The sequence below is a fragment of the Camellia sinensis genome, chromosome 13, assembly GCF_055761805.1.
Source record: "Camellia sinensis isolate YWXY chromosome 13, ASM5576180v1, whole genome shotgun sequence".
Classification (NCBI taxonomy): domain Eukaryota; kingdom Viridiplantae; phylum Streptophyta; class Magnoliopsida; order Ericales; family Theaceae; genus Camellia; species Camellia sinensis.
Genome location: NC_138973.1, coordinates 47,781,858 through 47,803,107, shown reverse-complemented (window position 1 = coordinate 47,803,107; position 21,250 = coordinate 47,781,858). Strand labels below are relative to the sequence as shown.

Below are 21,250 nucleotides of genomic sequence, written 5' to 3'. Positions count from 1 at the left end.
GTCTTTTATAATAGTGAAGTCATGTCATTTATTAATTACATTTTTAGATAGTAACATAATTTGCTAGAAATTCAAGATTGACTCTATAGAGGCAAATCAATTCTGACCCTATAAGGAGGATGATCCTCAGCAATAACTTTTATATGAGGTAACAGGAATTAACATATCTCGAGGGGTATATACCAAGATTTTTTTTTTCCATTTGTCACACGATATATGTCGGTTAGTTATTAGTAAGAGACAAGGTTGTTAAAATCGGGATCCTACGTTGGATCGTTGGAGGTGTTTATAGGATCGGATCGTAGAATCGGATCGAGGATCGTAAGATCCTACCAAAAAGGACAAATTACATAATAATTTAATTTAAATAAATATTTCTTATAAAATATACACAAAATGAACCTATATTTTATTAAAAAGAAGTGAAAATATTGTGAAAAATATAATACTCCATGTAAAATGTACATATAATAATATACAATAGAAAACTCGATGGTAAAAGTTTTGTATTTTAGCAAAAAAGAAGGTGAAGAAGAAGAAGAATTCTATAACAAAATAATTCACAATCTACAATAATGCATAAAAAGTGAAGAAAAAATATTTAATAAAGTTGGATATGAAAATAGATTAAGAACTCAAAAGAGTAGCTTAACCGAATGATAAGATTTGTCGTTAGCATCCCTGGTGGAGCAGATTCAAGTCACAAAAATAATCTCTCCAAAAATTGGAATAAAGTTGCAATCATCTTACCCTCGTTAGACTCCGCTAAAGCTAAGTTTGTTTTTCCGACTATTTAATTTTCTTAAATTACCGCAATATTTGAATGTTTGTTTCCTAGTTTGTTTTTCTTAGTCTATTTGATTCAATACAACTTAATTTTATCATTTATTTTGACCACATAAATTGGTATTTAGACAACAAACATAAAATTTACAATAAAATATGTCATACAATACAAAATAAGGCTTGTAAATTGGATCGGATAGGATCGGATTCGGATCGAGATTCCATGATCCTATAAGATCCCACTACCAGGATTGAAAGATCCTACCTATAAGGAGATTTTTACACGATCTGGATCGATTGTACTTAAATGGATCGTAAGATCGTAGGATCGTAAGATCCGGATCGGGATTCTGATAACCATGGTAAGAGAAGGAAAATCACAAAGGATATCAACACTTTTTTTGGTAAATGCCAAACAACACTTCGTTAATTGCATGTTCCTCCAAAGAATCAAAAGATGCATGCATGCATGCATATGTAAATAAGCTTTATCTCTTCCTTCGTTCAGTTTCCACAGTCCTTAAATTTGTACCATGCTCAAAGCTCTTCCTCCTGCATATACACATGCATGCATATAATGTTCATTTTTTTTTTTATTGCTGGATAAAAAATAAAAATTTTGTTTCTTTCATATATGTATTGTGTGGGTGAAAATCTGACCACACTGCCTGCTTAGTAACCAACTGGAGAGCACAGGCAGAATAGATGGCTTCAGTAACCTGTAACAGAAAGAAAAGGATCCGGCGGTGGTTCTTCCACCCGGGGGGACTCCGACGATCAAGTCAGTATATCTCTCTAAGATAATCAAGTGCAAAACTTAATACTCAAAACATAAATTGCATACCTTAGACCCACGGGGGTGCCTCTCTTTTATAATATACTCAATCCAAGTCCTACTAGAAGTATGACTTCTATGAACTCCAATTTAGTGCTTACTTTGGACTCTTTAAGAGATAAAGATAAACTCCTTAAGAGCTTTATCCTTATCTTGGTTAAGTCCCCTCTTCGTCTTAGGACTCTTGTCCATTATTCGTTTATCTCGGATTCCGATATCTTCGGAGTTAACCTCGGCCTCGCCGAGATCATCTCGGCGTCACGACCAAGACACGTGGCACTTCGGCTGACACGTCGGCGTCACCATGCCACGTGTTGGTATTCAGAAAATATATCCCCACAACTGCCCCCTAGGTTCTATTACCTCGGCATTCTGAGGTGATGGAACCTATACCGATATTTCGATATTCCTTTTCTGAGTAATGGCTAAAAAAAACCGTTTAGCCGAGCTAATCTACTTTGAGCCGACGTATTCTCTTCGGAGAACAAGGTTTCGAACGTACTCTCCCACGTGCATGAGCTGTCATGTATATCTATCCGTTCTTTTCATGTGTAGTGTCTTCATTGGGGCGTGTCTGTGACGCGCCTGAAAGCCTTCTGTCATTTGTCTGCGCCGTCTGATGCGTGCGTTGCTCTAGGCGTAATAAATGCCCTATTTTTGCCACCGTTTCACGTTTTTGACAAAACTTTTCCCTACCTCTTTCTTTCTTCACTTTCTTCATTCTGATTTCTTACTCTCTCTCTCTTCGAAAGCTCTTTTTTTCTTCGAATCTGCCATTGTTTTAATCTTCTGAAACTGTCTTTAATCTTCCATTCTTGCGAAGCTTTCTTTGCTGTCACAACCGATTTCTGATCTCGGCGAATATTACCCCGGCTTCATTTGTTCTGGTAAGATTCTGCTCCTTTCACTCTTAGCTCTCTTTATGTGCTTTCGTTTGCCTGTTGCTATTATCGCTTTTGTCCAAAGCCTTGGATTTATTTGTATCTTGAATCATGGCTACGTCTTGAACACTTGCACTATTTCACCACTTTTCTTGCCACTGTTCTTGATTTTTTTTTTCCTGTACTTCTTTTGTTTCTGAGAACTATACCTTTGTTCTTGAATCTGAAACTATGTCTCTGTTTTCTGTTTTTCGTATCTGTCCCAGATCTGTGCCTTCGATCTTGATCTTTATAGTTCTTAGGCTTGGGATTTGTGTGTAGAACCTTTAGGTTTTAAGGAAAACTGAAACAAACCTTATCAGTCCTTTCTTAGGCCTTTGGTCGAGGTTTTTGCAATCCTTCTAAAACGCCCATCTTCTGAAACACACTCCTTTTTGTTTAGGCCGTCGTAATGGGTATGTGGAGGCATAGGGTAAATACCCCAACAAAACTTGAATACTTTAGGCAGGAATTCTCTATCCCAGCCGATGTTCATCTTAAGCTAGCTGGGGATAATGATACCATTATACCCACAGACCATACGATGCCCTTTCCTATAGTAGCTTTCACCGAATGTGGACTTCGGCTTTCACTTGATCCCTTGTTTCGCGAAGTTCTTCATTTCTACAGGCTGAACCCCATGCAACTTACTATCAACTCCTACAGGGTGATTAACGGTATTATAGCTTTAGCTAGGCAGGAGAATCTTAGGATCACCCTGGCCGACCTTCAGTACTGTTATACAATGTGCCCCCTTAACCTGAAAGATAGGGACTTTGTTTATTACCTTAAGCCGAGGTCTACTGAGTTTAAAATTGTAGCCGACCTCCCAGACTCCAACAAGGGGGCTGGAGATGACTTTCTTATTGCTTCGGAAAATTGGGAATTTGGCCCAGATGAAGATGTCCACCTCTACCCTCTTCCTCGAACAATTACAGAAGACAAGGGTAAGAGCCCAGTGCCAATGCTTAGTTGTTTTTTATTTAAGTCTTTAAAATTTGTCTGTTTCTAATGTCTGTTTGCTTGTCCTGCAGATCTTCATCAACCACCAAAGAACTTCCGCCAATCCTTCTTTCCTGGTCAAGATTTAAAGAAGCTTCTTGGTCTTCCAATCCATAAGCGTAAGGCTCCCCTGTTGCTGAACTTTATTCCGACATATAAATCCACTTTACCCGACGTCCCGAAAAGGAAGAAAAAGAGTCTTTCTCCTCCTACTGCCACAACTGTAACTGCGTCTTCATCCCGAACAGATCAAGGATCCACCTCTGACCCAGCCGATCTTCCATCCACTTCGGCCCCCTACTTAATACCAATTCCAGAACGTAAACGTCGACGAAGACTTGTAAAGACTGCCGAGATGGTTCGTCCAAGGCCTGTCATTCAAGATCTTCTTGCCGACCTTCCAACCGACGCTGATGCTGAACCATCGCATGCGATGCCCCCACCAAAGCCAAAGAGAGTAAAAAAGGCTCAGCCCAAGCCTAAGGCTACTGACACCGAGATTGAGGATGCTTTGCCTATCTCCCAGCTGGCAGAAAGCAAAAAATCAACCTCTGCTTCCACCAAGAGGTCTGCTGGAACCCAACCCTCGGGGTCCACACAATCAAAGAGGCCAAGGTCATCATCTGCGACGACCTCGGCGTCCAAGAAGCCCGACGTTCCATGGGCCCCTGATCTAACCCTGGAGGATAGGCCTATTATGGCTAGTGAAAGTGCCGACGATATTAACGTTGGTGTCGCCCTCAGCACTGCTCTTCTCCTTCCGAAGGATTTGAACCGAAATGCTGAGCTTAGTGAGTATGAGAATTATGCTCTTATGCTCCAACACTCCGTTCAAGTAAGTGTTCTTGCTTGCACTTGTGATTCTTCCTTCTTGTTTCTTACTGAGAATATTTTCTAATACTTCTGTTTTTCTTTAGGCCATTCAGCACGCCCATTCATTTTCAATGCAATCTTTTAAAAATCGGCAAAGGTTGGTTGATATGAAGAGGGAAGCATCTTCCATGAAGAAAGAGATCAAATCTCTTGAATCAAGGATGAAAAAACTGGAGGATCAGGCTGAGGCTGCAACTAAGGCTCAAACTTTAGCTCTTAAGAAGGCCGAATCCGCTGTGGCCGTTAAAAAAGTTGCTGAGGCTGAGAAAAGAGAGGCCGAGGCTAAGAAAGCCCAAGCGAAAAAAGAGCTCCAGCAAGCTCTGGCCACCAAAGAGGCCGAAGTCAAAGAGGCCGATGAAAAGGCCTATGCCCAGGGTATGGCCGACGTCGCAGAGGATTATAAACTTCAAGTCAGGCAGGCATGCAACAGGGGATTTTCCCTTGGTTGGATGTCCCTGATAAAAAAACTTGATCTTCCTGTTGACTCGCCCTTTCGTAAGGCCGATGCCATTCCTTTACCATTTCCTCCTCCAAGTCAGGTTGAATCAGAGACTGAGGCTGATGCCGAAGATGAGGATGAAGGAAAAAATGATGATGAGGCCTTGGTGAGAAAACCCAAGGATGCTGCTGAAGCTAAGTCCCCTCCTCCTGCTGAGCAAGTGATGGATTTAACCTTGGAGGAGGAGGGTGATGAGGTTGGGGGGGCCCCCAAGGAAATTGCCATCGGGCAACTATCATCCGACCTTCTTTTGGCTGAAAGAAATTTAGACAATACGTTGGCTGAGATTGATGCTGAGATTGAAGCAGAAAAGGTTGCCGAGGAGGTTCCACCAGAATCGTCCGAGGTCCCAGTCCCTGCAGCGGCTAATACTGAAGAATCTTGAAAAAAATGTCTTTTGTACTTTTCTCTTCTTTTTCTGCACTTTGCAATTTGTACTCTCTTTTATTTTCTGGACAATGAAAAACTCCTTCTTATGGCCGACGTAGCCTTTTCTCTATGTAACTGCAACTGTTCCTTCTATGAATGTTTTTAATCTTCTGATGTTCTGTTGATTGCTTCTGCAAAGCTCTATACTTAGAAATTTTTGCATGCTTTTTCATTTTGCTTCCTTTGTGTAATCTTCTTGGGGTTATATACCTCGGGTATAACAATACAACTTTTACTTCGGCAAGATACTGACCTGCAAACTTTTCATAAATTTTAACAAGTATAAACATATACTACTTAATGTAAACTTTGCAAGTTTTCTTCTAAAGTTTCAATAAGTATTAAACAGTGATCTCGGTCTATCATACTTGTAAATTGCTACAAATTTCAACAAGTAGTAAACAATATACTTAGCCTTTGCTTCAACCTGTAAATTTCTGTATACCTCAGCGGGTGATCATATGTCGACTTAACATAAACTTGTAAATTGCTACAAATTTCAACAAGTGTTGAGCATCTTCCTTAGGTTTAAGCAACCCATATTTTGATATGAGAACTTAAGCAATAACCTCGGCTTAACTTCAACTTGTAAATTGCTACAAATTTCAACAAGTGAAGATAAGGAATCGGCTTAATTCCAACTTGTAAATTGCTACAAATTTCAACAAGTGAATTAAAGAATAATCTCGGCTTAACTTCAACTTGTAAATTGCTACAAATTTCAACAAGTGAAGATAAGGAATCAGCTTAATTCCAACTTGTAAATTGCTACAAGTTTTAACAAGTGAATTAAGGAATAATCTCGGCTTAACTTCAACTTGTAAATTGTTACAAATTTCAACAAGTGAAGATAAGGAATCGGCTTAATTCCAACTTGTAAATTGCTACAAATTTCAACAAGTGAATTAAGGAATAATCTCGGCTTAACTTCAACTTGTAAATTGCTACAAATTTCAACAAGTGAAGATAAGGAATCGGCTTAATTCCAACTTGTAAATTGCTACAAATTTCAACAAGTGAATTAAGGAATAATCTCGGCTTAACTTCAACTTGTAAATTGCTACAAATTTCAACAAGTGAAGATAAGGAATCGGCTTAATTCCAACTTGTAAATTGCTACAAATTTCAACAAGTGAATTAAGGAATAATCTCAGCTTAACTTCAACTTGTAAATTGCTACAAATTTCAACAAGTGAAGATAAGGAATCAGCTTAATTCCAACTTGTAAATTGCTACAAATTTCAACAAGTGAATTAAGGAATATTTTCTGCCTTTTCTTTGCCCCCAATGTGAACCTGAGTTTGACTTGGGTTCACATTAATTACATCAATGCATAACTTTCTCAATCATATGTGTTGAAAGAATTCTGAAAAGACTTTATTGATGATATTGGCCAAAATATGATGTACATCTAATGATAGAAAAATTTCAAATTACAAGTATTCCAAGGTCTGGGCAATGCTTTGCCCACATTGTCCTCAAGCCGATAAGCTCCATTGCCTAATACTGAAGTAATTCTGTAGGGTCCTTCCCACTTTGGGCCAAGCTTGCCTTCCTTGGGATCCTTCTTGTTCCCGACGACTTTTCTCAGGACTAGGTCGCCGACTTGAAAATCTCTTGGATTGACCTTCTTGTTGTAAGCTCTGGCAAGCTGTTGCTGGTATACTGCAAGCTGAATTGTAGCTTTCTCTCTTCGTTCTTCCAATAAATCCAGATCTCGGGCTAAGAGTTCGTCATTGGTGCCATTTTCTACTCCCTGGGTTCTGATCCCTGGGATGCCGATCTCTAATGGGATGACTGCTTCTGTGCCATAAGCCATGGCAAAGGTGGATTCTCCTGTTGATCTTCTCGGCGTAGTTCGATATGCCCAAAGTACGTTGGGCAATTCGTCTACCCATTTTCCTTTTGCTGTCTGCAGCCTTTTCTTTATTCCATCCAGAATTACTTTGTTGGATGCCTCTGCTTGCCCATTGCTTTGAGGAAAACTTGGTGTTGAGAAATAATTCTTGATCTTGAATTTTGCACAAAAGTTCTTGATGAGTTTGCTGTCAAACTGTGTTCCGTTGTCGACAACTATTGCTCTTAGAATCCCAAATCTGGTGATTATGTTTCTCCATATAAAATTCTTGACGTCCACATCTCGGATTTTGGCAAGAGGTTCTGCCTCTATCCATTTTGTAAAGTAGTCTGTCGCTACCAGTAAGTATTTTCTTTGCCCAGTTGCCTGGGGAAGTTGTCCAACCAGATCCATCCCCCATTGGGCAAATGGCCAAGGGCTGGATACTGGGTTTAGGTCGACAGCTGGCTGATGTATTAAAGGTGCAAACCTTTGGCATTGTTCACACTTCTTCACATAGGCTTCGGCATCCTTTTGCATGTAGGGCCACCAATACCCCTAGGTAATGGCCCTGTGGGCTAATGATCTACCCCCAGCATGGCTTCCAGAAATTCCTTCATGAATTTCGTAAAGAAAATCTTCAACCTGCAAAGGGTGTACGCACCTTAAAAGCGGCCCGGTGAAGGACCTTCTGTAGAGATGGCCTTCTGCTGTTAGACTGAATCTGGCTGACTTCAGTCTGATTTTATGTGCTTCCTTATGGTTTTCTGGCAGCTTCCCCTCTTTTAGGAATGCAATGATTGCATCCATCCAGCTTGGTCCCAAGTCCACGCACATTGCTTCTTGTTCGGTGCTCTGTTTATCTATGCTCGGGGCCGACATGTAGTCGATCATAATTGTCCTTGTTCTTCCACTTTGAATTGAACTGGCCAAGTTAGCCAATGCGTCGGCGTGGGTGTTGTCATCTCGGCTAACTTGGAGTAATCTGTAGTTCTGAAATAGGGCTGCCAATCTGATGACTTCCTTTGCATATGCCGACATTCTTTCGTCTCTGGCTGCAAATTCTCCTGTTGACTGGTTAACAATGAGTTGTGAATCATAAAAAACAATTACCTCATCTACCTCTGCTGCTGCTGCCAGCTTTAGCCCTGCAATTAATGCTTCATATTCTGCTTCATTGTTGGAGGCATTGAACCCCAAACGGATGGACTGTTCCACTATTTCTCCATCTGGAGATATCAGCAATACTCCTGCCCCTGCTCCCTGGCGGTTTGAACTTCCATCGACGAATAGTCTGAATGAATCACCGATGTAGATGCTGCAGGGTCTGAGCTTCTCTTTCTCTTGCTTTTTTGTCTTTGGCTGGGATTCTTTTTGCTTGTTGGGACAATGCTCATCTTGGCTCAATGGAGCCCGATGTGCGATGGCTTCAGGTGTGAGTTCTGCGACGAAGTCGGCCAAAACTTGGCCCTTTATTGCTGTTCTTGGCCTAAACTCCAGGTCAAACTGGCCCAGGGTTACTGCCCATTTTGTTATCCTTCCTGTTAAGTCTCCTTGTTGCAACAAGGACTTTAGTGGGTGCTCTGTTAGGACCACAATCTTGTGTGCCTGAAAGTAATGGCTCAACTTCTTTGAAGCCATTACTAAGGCCAGCATTAATTTTTCCAGTGGTAGGTATCTTGTTTCTGCGTCGGCCAAAGTTTTACTTACATAATAAACAGCCTTTTGTTCTCCTTTTTCCTCTCGGATTAGTACTGCACTGACTGCGTGTTCTGAGACTGCTAGGTACAAAAACAGTTCCTCCCCTGGTACTGGGTTGGAAAGAACCGGAGCTGTGGTCAAGTACTTTTTTAGGTCGGTTAAGGCGGCTTCACATTCTTCTATCCATAGGAAGTCTGTGGCTTTCTTTACCAGGTTGAAGAAGGGTCTGCACTTATCTGAGCTTCTGCTGATGAATCTGTTTAGGGCTGCGGCCCTTCCAGTCAGCACTTGAACTTGCTTTGCCGATGTCGGGCTCTGTAAGTCCAGGATGGCCTTGATTTGGTCTGGGCTGGCCTCAATGCCTTTTCTTGTTACCAGATATCCTAAAAATTTACCTGATCCAACTCCAAAGGCGCACTTCGAGGCGTTGAGTCGGAGCCGATATCTTTTGAGTATGTCAAAGACTTCTTTTAGGTCGGCAAGATGACCCTTTGATTCCTTGGTCTTTACGACCATGTCGTCGATGTAGACTTCTACTATTTTGCCAATCAGGTGCTTAAACATCTTTGTCACTAACCTCTGATAGGTTGCTCCTGCGTTTTTCAACCCAAAAGGCATTACCTTGTAACAGTACAGGCCTTTAGGGGTGATGAACGCAGTCTTCTCCTCGTCTGGAGGGTACATGGCAATCTGGTGGTACCCTCTGTATGAATCCAAAAAACTCATCCTTTCATGTCCTGAAGTGGCGTCTACCAGTTGGTCGATTTTGGGCAGAGGAAAGCTGTCTTTGGGGCAAGCTTTGTTGAGGCTGGTGAAGTCTACACAAACCCTCTATTTGCCATTCTTCTTTTTTACTACTACTGTGTTGGACAGCCATGTTGGGTACTGAACTTCTCGGATGGCCCTGGCCTCCAGGAGTCTGTCTACCTCTTCTTCTACTGCTTCGACGTGCATTAACGTCGGTCTTCTGGCTCGTTGAATCACAGGTTTTGCCGATCTGTCGACATTCAGTCTGTGGCAAGTGACCTCGGGGTCAATGCCTGGCATTTCATAAGGTGTCCAGGCGAACGCCTCTATGTTTGCCCTTAAAAAATCTTCCAGTTCTTTCTCTTCTTCTCTAGCTAAGCCTGAGCCGAGAAGAAAGAAACGCTCTTCGTCGTCCTCCTGGACGAAGATTTTTTTTAGCGCCTCTTCGCTTTTTTCGGCTGGTTCTTTCCCGACGTCTTCTAGGACCTCTATGTCCTCATCTTCAACTTCTGCGTTCCTTGGCTCTCGTATACTACAAGTGGACTTCATTGCTGTCATGGAGCAGTTTTTTGCTTGCAGTTGATCCCCTCTGACTTCTTCAATCCCATGCTCTATTGGGAACCGCAGTAGTTGATGCAATGTTGAGGGAACTGCCCCCATTGCATGCAACCACGACCTTCCCAAGATGATGTTGTATGGTGAGGGCGCGTCAATTACCAAAAATTCCATCTGGATCTTCTTAGTGCCGGCTTGTACTTCCAAGCTTGTTGCGCCCAGTGGCCATGTCGGCGTTCCATTAAAGCCGACCATCGGGCCGCTGGATTGTTCTAAGTCATCAGGGTGAAGGCCCAGCTCCTTGTAACATCTGACATACATGATGTCACAGGAGCTGCCTTGATCTATTAGGATGCGTTTCACTTGGCACTCCCCAACCTGGAGGGATACTACCAAGGCATCATTATGCGGATGTTGGACCAATTCCAGGTCGGCTTCAGTGAAGGCTATCATCGGCCCTTGGCATTCTTCTGGCCGATGTCTCTTCTCCCCGACTTGGTAGACATGCTGTAAATGTCTTACCTTCTGGGTCTCCCCTCTGACTTCGTTTTCGTTGACCCTTGAGTGGATCACATTAACCACCCTCGGTCCTCCTGCTTGTGGTGGCTGTGCTGGGGGAGGCGGCGCTGCTGGTGCTTGAGGCAACCTTGCCTGTTCTTCCCTTGTCCTGGTTTCATCGACCAGGTCCCTCAGAAGGCCTTGTCTCACCAAGTCTTCCAAGTGTGTTTTCAAGGCTCTGCAACCTTGAGTTGGGTGTCCTTCTTCATTGTGGTAGGCACAACGTCTACCAACGTTCCTTCCCATGAATTCCCTTGGTGCTCTTGCCGGAGCCCTGAAATAAGGTTGGTTTCGAATTTGATCTAGGACTTTATGGATTGGGATTCGGAATACCGTCGTTACCGCCTGTTTACTTCTCAACTCTGTTTCTTGTTTGGTCGGCCCATTGTTGCCTCGGCCTCGTTTCGGCGAGCCATTGCCCTTTTCTTGCTTTACCTCTTTGTTTCCCGATGTATCTTCTTCGGCTCTGGCGTACTTCTCAATTCTTGCCATGAGTTCTTCCATGCTTTTTGGCAATGTTTTTGCCAAAGACTTCCGTAGTGGGCAGTCATCTTTCAGGCCGTTCTTGAAAGACACGACCGCCACCTCTTGGTTGCATTCGGGTATTCGGTTGAACACCTCGTAGTACCTCTTCGCATAGGCCCTAAGGCCTTCTTCCTTGGTGATTCTTAGAGCCATCAAAGCATCAACCCTCAGGGGTTGCAGCTTGTTGGTTACGGACCTGGCCACAAACATCTCGGCCAGGCCTTCCCATGTCTTTATGCTTCCCTTTGGTAATTTATGGAACCAATCAGATGCAATTTCCTCAAAGGATGAGGGAAATACTTTGCAGAGCAACGACTCGTTCCCGCTATATAACGCCATTGAATTCAAGTATAGTCCAACATGAAAGTTTGGATCTGACTTGCCATCATAAATTTGAAACCTTGGCATACTGAATCTTTTTGGTGGTTCGAATTTGTCCAGTTCTACCGAGAAGGCTGTCTTCGGCTTTACTGGGGAGTTTACCTCGGCTTCAACATTCTGCTGCCTCCTTTCACTACAACAAGTTGGGTCTTGAATGACGAAATTTTTTTGTCTCTAAAGAGCTAATTTCGTCACTATAGATATTTGTGAGGAAATATTTTCGTCACCGGTTTCGTCATTGAATGTTTGTCACTAAAAACCAACGTGACGAAAAATAATTTCGTCACCAATGAAATTACTTCAGTGACGAAATTTTTTGTCACCAATAAAACAACATTTTGTCACCAAAAATTCTTATTTTCGTCACCAAATAGTTATTCAGTACCATATTTATGACTTTAGTTGACGAATAAATTTGTCACGCATGTTGATCATTGATGAGGAAATAATTTCGTCACAATAATAATTTCGTCACAATAAGATGTAAAGATGACGAAATTTTTCGTCTTCAAAAGTCATAATTTTTTGTCACCAATAAAACAAAATTTTGTCGCAAAAAATTCTCATTTTCGTCACCAAATAATTGTTCAATACCATATTTATAACTTTAGTTGACGAATAAATTTGTCACGCATGTTGATCATTGATGAGGAAAAAATTGTCACAATAAGATGTAAAGGTGACGAAATTTTTTGTCTTCAAAAGTCATACACAGGTGACGAAATATATTTCGTCATAAATATATATACACGTGACAAAATTTTTAGTCACCAAACAACAAAATAAATAAAAACTTTCATATATAAACTACAATAAATTTTGTCACAAAAATTTTTTATTAGTGACGAATAATCACTTTGTCATAATAAGAAGTACAAATGACGAAAAAATTCGTCACTAAAGTTGTTCCATATTTTATATTCAATTTAAGTTATTATTTCACAAATATCCCTGCTCAGATCCCAGTAGCCTTTTAATTGTACTAAGAAATCCACTAGCTATTATACACTACTCCACACACAAATTCACTAAACCATTATATTATAAATCAAAATGTATCCATCAAACAACTTTAATAATAATCCATTATGTATAACAAAAAAATCATCAAAGCAAATCCCAAAATGAACTAATGTGGAGTCCACAAAAAAAATCAACACTCAATCTTGATTTGCAACTACAACTAAGTATCAGTTCAGGAAATAAATAAATAATTCAACACTTGATCTTGATTTGCAAATATGCTTCCAAACGTCATCAAAAACCAATCTGCAAAGAAAATAAATAAGGAAGACATTAATGTATTATTAATTACGTCTAAAATCACATTTAAATAATTTTATTTTATAAACCAATTTAATAGAAATGCATATAACAATCCAAAACTTCAAAGAGTTGAAGTAATCCTTAATGATAAGCAACACAGATAACAGAAGATGACAAAAGATTGCAAGAATACCATGTATCACTAGCACTAATGCCAACAAGAACCAAAGAGAATCACATGACGTGTTCACAACCTAATCAATCCATAGTTTTTATAGGAGTTACCATTTTCATTTAAATCTAAATATGTTCCTATTTTATTTTGAACTTCAACGAGGTAAAAGGTCAAAACACACATGCAAGCAAACATAAAAACAAAAACAAATACACACGAATAGATATTGAAATAAAAACACAATTAGATCTCCAAACGTTTTGGGTTAATTATATTTTATATGGTTTTGTCCAAAAACACTTTACCTTCTTCATGTTTAAAAATATACACATAACCCTCTTGAAATTTGGAGTAAAGTGCAAACGTTGCAAATTCTGGTTAAGTTAACCATGCGTTAACACACTAAATTGAGCGTGTGTTAAGAAATATATATAATGATACTTTTGCCCCTTTTTCAATTTGCCTTTTTCTATTATTTTCTTCTTCATTCCCTCTCCCTCCTCCTCCTTTCTACAGCAGCAGACCCACTCGCCATTCCCCTTCTCATTTCCTCCTATATTTCACATGCCACCACCAACCAATAGCCCCATGGACCAAGGACTTCCTCGGATGAAAATTGAATTCCCACGTTGGGATGGAGAAGATCCGGCTGGATGGATTTCTCAGGCAGAACGTTATTTTCAGTTTCATTGGACAACTAGAAATATGAAAGTTCATATTCCTAGTTGTCCAATGAAACTAAAAAAAATAATATCTGAGCCAATTATTTTATAGAAGATCATAATCATATCATTCCCCTACACTTTAAAAATAACCTTGTCCTCAATGTTGCATCAAATCATATCAAGCACAAGCAGTCAATTGAAATTACGAACAGAGAAGCATCAACTATACCCTTATCTCTAAGCAGTAGCAACATACACATTAGAGCAAACAAGAATGTGAGTAGCCTCACCAATTTACAGAGGAAGAGGACACCACCCGCATAGTTGTTTTCAATGTAAAATCCAGAGGAGACTTTCGACCAGGAATATGGAATTCCGAGCATAAATTTCCCAAAGTGAAATCACCTTTTCTTTCAGAAGAATCAGAAGCTAAACTGGAATGGGGAGGCGGTTCATGAGCAACCAGTCCTTTCAGAGCTTTGTCCTGACAAGAAAAATATATGTCAGGTTGTTTCCATAGAAGAGATATTTTAAATACAATCGCAAAAGGATATTACTGACAAAAGAAATACCAAATCAACAGTTTCCCGGCCAGATAGCTTTTCTCCACCTGCTGATAGCTCTGCAACACTACGAAATGTATTCTCACTGCATTTTTCAGTTGTTTTACAAGCTTGCACTGTACCATCTCTGGTACCTGAAGCAAAAGAATCCTCCGGGCTGCCAGCAAACAAAGCAAGAAAATGAAAAATGCAACAAATAATCTAATCGTTATAAATAAGGAAGACCACTCTGCAAAGTCCTACTGTGAAAGCTGTGATTGACTTTTGGCAGCCAAATCTGACGGAATAGAGCAGCTCTTCAGGCTGCCATTATGCTCCACAGGACTGTTTTCCTGCTCATGAGAAAACAAATATATTAACTGTCAAATGACAGCATTTGCAGATCAAAGCATAAGAAGAAAATTAAGAGCGATGAAGATTTAAATCACCACATTAGATACAGCAGCATAAATATTACAGTTTTAAAACAATGTACTGACCTTTGCATTTTCTTTTCTAGAAAGCATCCTCAGCCTAATGCTGCTTTTTCTGACCGGATATACCTCGTCCATCCGGGTGTCAATGTATCTACGGTTCTTTGATAAATCTGGCTTCTTAAGCCCACAAACTATCCCGGTTGTGTTCCTAACATAAGTCAAAAAAACTGTTATCAAACAAGATCCAAAAGTAACCAACAGAAACAATAGAGGCAAAACTTACTCCAGAAAACCAAGCTCAGCAGCTGGAGACTCATCAACAAGCTCCACAACATTCTTTTGCTTCAATTGTTCTCCCTGTCATTGAAACACAACGCCAAGAGAATATATTAGCCACTACCATTAGAATTTTGGTAAGTCAAAGATTCTTGCAAGCTTGATTGCATTTGAAAGCAAAAAAAATTACCATATGAAACCTTACATAACATAAGAAGTTAGCAGTGCACTACATCCAATAAGTAGATGGCATACACATTCAGCAATAAATGCCACAACAATAGGCAGCTTATTTGATGATATCCAATTAACATAACATTGCTTACAAGAGGTAAATTTTGAGAATATTGAGTAAAAGAGTGAGATATTTAGGAAGAAAGATGTTAAAATATGAGATTAAACTACACCAACAAAATCAATTTTTTGGTGAAGACAGAGGGCATATTGCAATGCACAGTCCTCTATTTCATTTAGAATTCCAATCCATTTAATGAGTAAAACAATGAGATATTTAGTAGAAAGATATTAAAATAACAAAATAAAACTACACTAACAAAATCAAAATTTTGGTGCAGACAGGTGATGTTGCAGAGCGCAATCTTCCATTTCACTTAGAATTTCAATCCATTTCAAAAGGTATGTACATGGCTATGAAGCACCAACACTCCAAAACAAGTGTTGTAGCAGTGTCAAACACGGGGACATTTAATTACTTGCTTTCAGGGGTCACACCGGGGACATGCCAACTAATCTTTTTTTCCCTATTCTTTAGTGCTTTTGATGGATATTGGATGTTGAATGTTTATTACTTTTTACTTAGATTTAAAGAATTAATAGATCATCCATAAAAAACATAAATGATAAGAATTTAACTTAAGAGTGGTTTCTATTAATATGAAATAGGACTAGACCATCAACAGACCAAGGTGCAATAAGTATATGCTAAGTGATTTCTATTAATATGAAATAGGACTAGACCATAGTAGGTATAGTAAGCGATTTCTATTAATATGATCTATCTTCCACATACACAAAAAAACAATGTTCAATGCTCAGATGCCAATGGGAAGATAAGATCCATGACAATCTAGTTTCTTGTATTTTGCATCCTATAATTTTGGTTTTTTATTTTTTTAAAAGAAAAAGACTAACTAGATTCTTGTGCTTGCTTACTTGCTTTGTTTACCTTGTGATTTGCATGATATCTCTAATTTGCATGGGTTGTATAAAGTCTAATAACCACCCAACATTATAGTAAAGCAGTACTAAAAAAATAAGTTTAAATCAAAAAGTAAAACCTGAAGCACTTGAGCAGCATATCTCTGAGCTGCTGCATCTTGCTCAGCAAATTTGTGAGCATCTTCTGTTACCCTTTGTTCTTGCTCTACCCTCATCAAAACCTATCAGATAAGTCATAATCAATATATTGTTAGAAATCTTTATCACATAAGAGAAAACAAGAACCAATTTTTTACATATTTAATTGTCAAACATAAAGCAATGCAAAACCTGAAGCATGACATTTTTTTGTTCTTGCTTATCAACAAGGGCATGTCGAAGCTCAGCAACCTCTCGCTCCAATTGTTCAACCTAAAACTCATAAGCAAATAGTTAATATGAAAAATATTTTATTTAACATTTTAAACTAGGTAGAAGAATAAATAAGAACTCAACCACTAAACAAGCATCTTGCTTACAAAAATTTTAATAACTACATCAAACAATTTCAGTAGATTTCGAGTAGAAAAAGGTGAAAAACTTAGTAGGAATTCCCCACCTCTCTCTCTTTCCTCTTCGATTCAAAAACCGCAAAATATGATCAGGAAAAAGAAATCAAAATACACCACAAAAGCCTTGTTTGGTAGAGCTGTGGGAAAGTGCTTATAGCTTATGCCTAAAATCAAATAGACATCTTTCGGTTTCAGTATATTGATGCAAATATATAAGATGGTAATCTCTTTTTAACCTCCTTCATTATAAGAAAGCAGAAAATCATATAAATGAAAAATGATACACAAGAAGGATGACAACCCTCTAAATTATGGGCATCACATTGCAGTCTAATCCTCTCAGCAGAAATTTCTGGCTAATTCTCTGAACTAACAATGACGTCCCCAGAGAAAGTCTACACTTTAGTCTGGATTTACCACTGAATCCCTCCAAACTCAAAGCGAGAATTCTGTTTAGTTCCATAGTAATTATACACAATTACAGTTCAGTTCTGCGCAATCAGATACTCAACTCTCTTACACCACTCCTTATAAATTTTAAGGAACAGGTTCTAGATACATTTATATCATTCCTCGCACTCTAGAACATAGTGAAGTGAGCATTTTGCATAATATTTCGTTTCTTATTAAATTAAGATAAGAAAATCATGACAAAAAGCTCAAAAAGAAGAGTAGATTAAAGATCAGACACCAACACCAATAGGCTACTAGGTGAAGAAAATGTTGAATTTCCCAAGTTATTAAGAGGACTAACTAAAACATTGTAGAAAGAAGTATCATGTAAAGTGAAGAGACGTAAATGTATAGAAGATGACATGGTAAAAATGTTCCCAGTACCTTCAAAGATGAAAAAATTGATTGAGCAAGCCAATGAAGATCATCTGAAGAATGTTCAGAACTTTGAAATAGTTGATCAGCAAAAACTGCTTCCTGCAAAGAATAGCATTGTGCTACCCCCCTAACATCAAAATTGCAGGATCAATTAAGCATAAACATTAAATAGAGTCCATTAGATCAATTAAAACACAAATGAAGATATATGTGCGACTGTCAACTTAATTGACATTTACAATCAACAGTAGCAATTACTGGGATACAAATCATTATCAAGAAGTAACACATATGAATTGATACCTGCAAAATCACAGCAAGCAACAACTCAAGTGAACTACCCTTTCCAGTCAACGACCCAAGAACAGTTATGGAGAAGAAAAGAAAACGTTACAAAGCAAAAATTACACACATATACAGACTTCGAATTTCAATTTCCGCCATTAGGGTTTGGAAATCGAACAATCAGATACCTAATTACACACACACACACACATATAGAAATCACTGAAGCTTTATATATATATATATATATAACTTTGAACATAGATTATGAACCAACAAAAATTGAACACAGATTTGGCCCCCATCGTTCATCTCGGTGGTTGTAGCAGCGGAGGAAGAGCCCTCACATCTCAGATCTACCATAAATCCAACAGATTTGAAGCCTTCATATCTCATATCGTCGTCGTCCGAGAATGGCACGAAGATGGTGAAGACGGTGGTGGTGGTGGTGGTGGTGGTGTGCGGTGGATGTGAGGGTGAAGAAGGTGGCGGCCATGGAAGAGGAGTAAAGGGCAGGGAGACCGTCGTCGATCTGGTGTTGGAGTTCTCGATACCCAAGGAGTTGGAGATTATTGGTGAAAAGCCCCAAAATTTGAGTTTATAAAAAATTTGAGTTTATAACTAATCAGGCATAATAAACTTATGAAAAATGCTTGGGAGCACTAATTAGTACTCCCACTAATTAGGTGGTAGTGGGTCTCGCCATTAATGATGTGATGTTTTGATCTTGGAGTTGTATTTTTATTTTTTTTTTACTTTTTTAATGCATTAGTGCTATTAGTGGTGATGTTTTTAGTGGGATGAATCATTATTGTAAACTTATACAAAATTTGAGTTTATAACTAATCAGGCATAATAAACTTATACAAAATTCTCACCAAAACTTTCAAAATTTTGACAATTTTGACATCATAAAAAAAAGTTAGTGGGAAAAATTTAGGTGACGAAACTTATTTTTTTTCTCACCTAAAAGTAAATATTTATTGACAGAAATAAATTTCGTCACCTATTATTTCATTTTTTTTATTATACGTGACAAAATTTATAATTCCTCATGGATTATTCTTATTTAGTGACGAAATTTGTTTTCTTCACTAATTTTTGTCACCATACCAAAACAGAGAATAAGAGAAAGAGACACCAAAAAAAGAGCAAAGAGAAATCATGTACCAAATCATCAAGCGAAGAAGATGTGGCGGTTACCGGCAAGGCTGCTACTGGCAGTGACGATCGACAAGACTAATAGAGGCGACGATGGGCGATCGGCGTGGTAGAGGAGCAAGAGGTAAGACAAATTAATACCCTATTTTGAGAGAGAGAGATGATAAACAGAAAAAAATGATAAAAAAAATTAATACCTTTTTTTTTTATTGTCGCTCAATATATCAAAAATTTTCCACCAAAATTGGTGACAATATTATTTCCTCACCAAAAGATATCAGAAATATTAAAACGTTTTGGTGACGAAAATATATTCATCACAAATAATTTTACAATTAGTGACAAATTTTTTTGTCACCAAAAGTCTCAAAATTTTGGCGCCACCGAAAAAAAATAGTGGGAAAATTTTTGGTGACGAAACTTAAGTTTTCCTCACTTAAAATGAAGTATTTATTGACGAAAATATATTTTGTCACCTATCATTTTTATTTTTTTATCATATGTGACAAAATTTAAAAATTCCTCACGAATTATTTTCATTTAGTGACGAATTTTATTTTCTTCACTAGTTTTCGTCACCATAGGTTACTTTTGTTGTAGTGTTTTGAGGTAGTCCCTCAGGTCTTCTTTGCTCCTTCTTGGAGCTCGGCTGTCTATGGATTTTAGTCTTTTTGGTACACTGCTTTCGTCCTCGTGGTGGGCCCGTTTGGATCTTTCTCCATGGGTTGTGTCAAAGCAGAGTGCTTGCCTTTGAACATGCCGATGTTCTCTGGGCTCTGGATTTTTCATGTGGTGCGTCCTTCGGGACTCTTCTTGCCTCGGTTCTTCTCGTCCGACTTCCCTGGAAGGCCGGTGAGAATGCCTTCCGCTCCTGGTATGCTGAGGGACGTCGGGGATTGTTTTTCTTCCGCCCTTCTGGGCGTTGGTTGCTGGCATCGGCGTATCTTGCAGCGGGTATGGTGGCTGCATAACATTATTCTGCATCATGAAGTTGACGACTGACTGAAGGTCTGCCAACTTGTTTGCCAATTCTTTTACTTCCTCATCCCTCCGTAGGCATTTGTCCCTCCATACCTGGAGGTTATCTTCATTGTAGTACTTTCCTTGGTCTGTCCTTTTTGACGTGTCGCCTTCCTGGATGACGTCTTTCTCTCTGTGACCCTGGTCACGGGCTTCTGTATTGTGGTTGTTTCCTTCAATGTCAAGGTCAATTGGTCTGCCACTCCCAGCGGAAGCGTCGTCCCCAATATTTTCCTGCTGTCCGTTACTGGCCATCTATTCTTCCTTCGTTCCCACAGACGGCGCCAAATTGCGTGGGTGAAAATCTGACCACACTGCCTACTTAGTAACCAACTGGAGAGCACAGGCAGAATAGATGGCTTCAGTAACCTGTAACAGAAAGAAAAGGATCTGGCGGTGGTTCTTCCACCCGGGGGCACTCCGACGATCAAGTCAGTATATCTCTCTAAGATAATCAAGTGCAAAACTTAATACTCAAAACATAAATTGCATACCTTAGACCCACGGGGGTGCCTCTCTTTTATAATATGCTCAATCCAAGTCCTACTAGAAGTATGACTTCTATGAACTCCAATTTAGTGCTTACTTTGGACTCTTTAAGAGATAAAGATAAACTCCCTAAGAGCTTTATCCTTATCTTGGTTAAGTCCTCTCTTCATCTTAGGACTCTTGTCCATTATTCGTTTATCTCGGATTCCGATATCTTCGGAGTTAACCTCGGCCTCGCCGAGATCATCTCGGCGTCACGACCAAGACACGTGGCACCTCGGCTGACACGTCGGCGTCACTATGCCACGTATTGGTATTCAGAAAATATATCCCCACATGTATGTATAGGCAGGGATGGACGGGGGGTGGCTGGGGTGACCGCCCCCCCCCCAAAAAAAAGTTTTGAAAAAACCCCTTAGATATAGTATTAAAATTACAAATATTTTTAAATTATATAGGTTCGCCACCCCCAAAGTTTTGCAAAAAATTTAAGAACCGCTACCCCCTAAATTTTCTACTTTAAAATTTAAAAATTTAATTATTTTTTGATAAATACTAAAAATAATAATAATAATTTTTTTAAGTATAATTACTTTTTATTTTAAATTTAGTGATGTTAAAATAATTGAAAATTTATTTGTTAATATGTTAAAGTCTTTTTTGTTTGATTAGGGCCCAAAATTTTTAATTGTTTGATTATAACTAAATAAAAAAAATAAAAATGC

The 21,250-nt window shown here is 39.1% G+C and overlaps 1 protein-coding gene and 1 long non-coding RNA gene across 2 annotated transcripts; both read right to left on the bottom strand.

Annotated features, from left to right (window-relative positions):
- Positions 1 to 12,672: 12,672 nt before the first annotated feature.
- Positions 12,673 to 16,646, bottom strand: LOC145805806 (uncharacterized). The gene is made up of 3 exons (XR_014347959.1): positions 16,519 to 16,646; positions 16,308 to 16,409; positions 12,673 to 12,917 (listed from the first exon to the last, which is right to left on the bottom strand). It is a non-coding gene; the product is annotated as an uncharacterized LOC145805806 (long non-coding RNA).
- Positions 14,026 to 15,139, bottom strand: LOC114318642 (uncharacterized). The gene is made up of 5 exons (XM_028265577.2): positions 15,017 to 15,139; positions 14,797 to 14,941; positions 14,561 to 14,649; positions 14,327 to 14,474; positions 14,026 to 14,238 (listed from the first exon to the last, which is right to left on the bottom strand). The coding sequence occupies exons 2-5, from the start codon at positions 14,866 to 14,868 to the stop codon at positions 14,041 to 14,043; spliced, it is 507 nt and encodes a 168-aa protein (XP_028121378.2). The 5' UTR covers positions 14,869 to 14,941; positions 15,017 to 15,139; the 3' UTR covers positions 14,026 to 14,040.
- Positions 16,647 to 21,250: the final 4,604 nt, after the last annotated feature.

Excerpts from the sequence above, each read along its gene's own strand:
- LOC114318642 (XM_028265577.2), bottom strand. The coding sequence starts at position 14,868 with ATGGACGAGGTATATCCGGTCAGAAAAAGCAGCATTAGGCTGAGGATG. Across the intron at positions 14,650-14,796 it reads CTAGAAAAGAAAATGCAAAG|GAAAACAGTCCTGTGGAGCA; the intron begins GTCAGTACATTG and ends TCTCATGAGCAG. Across the intron at positions 14,475-14,560 it reads AGTCAATCACAGCTTTCACA|CCCGGAGGATTCTTTTGCTT; the intron begins GTAGGACTTTGC and ends GTTTGCTGGCAG.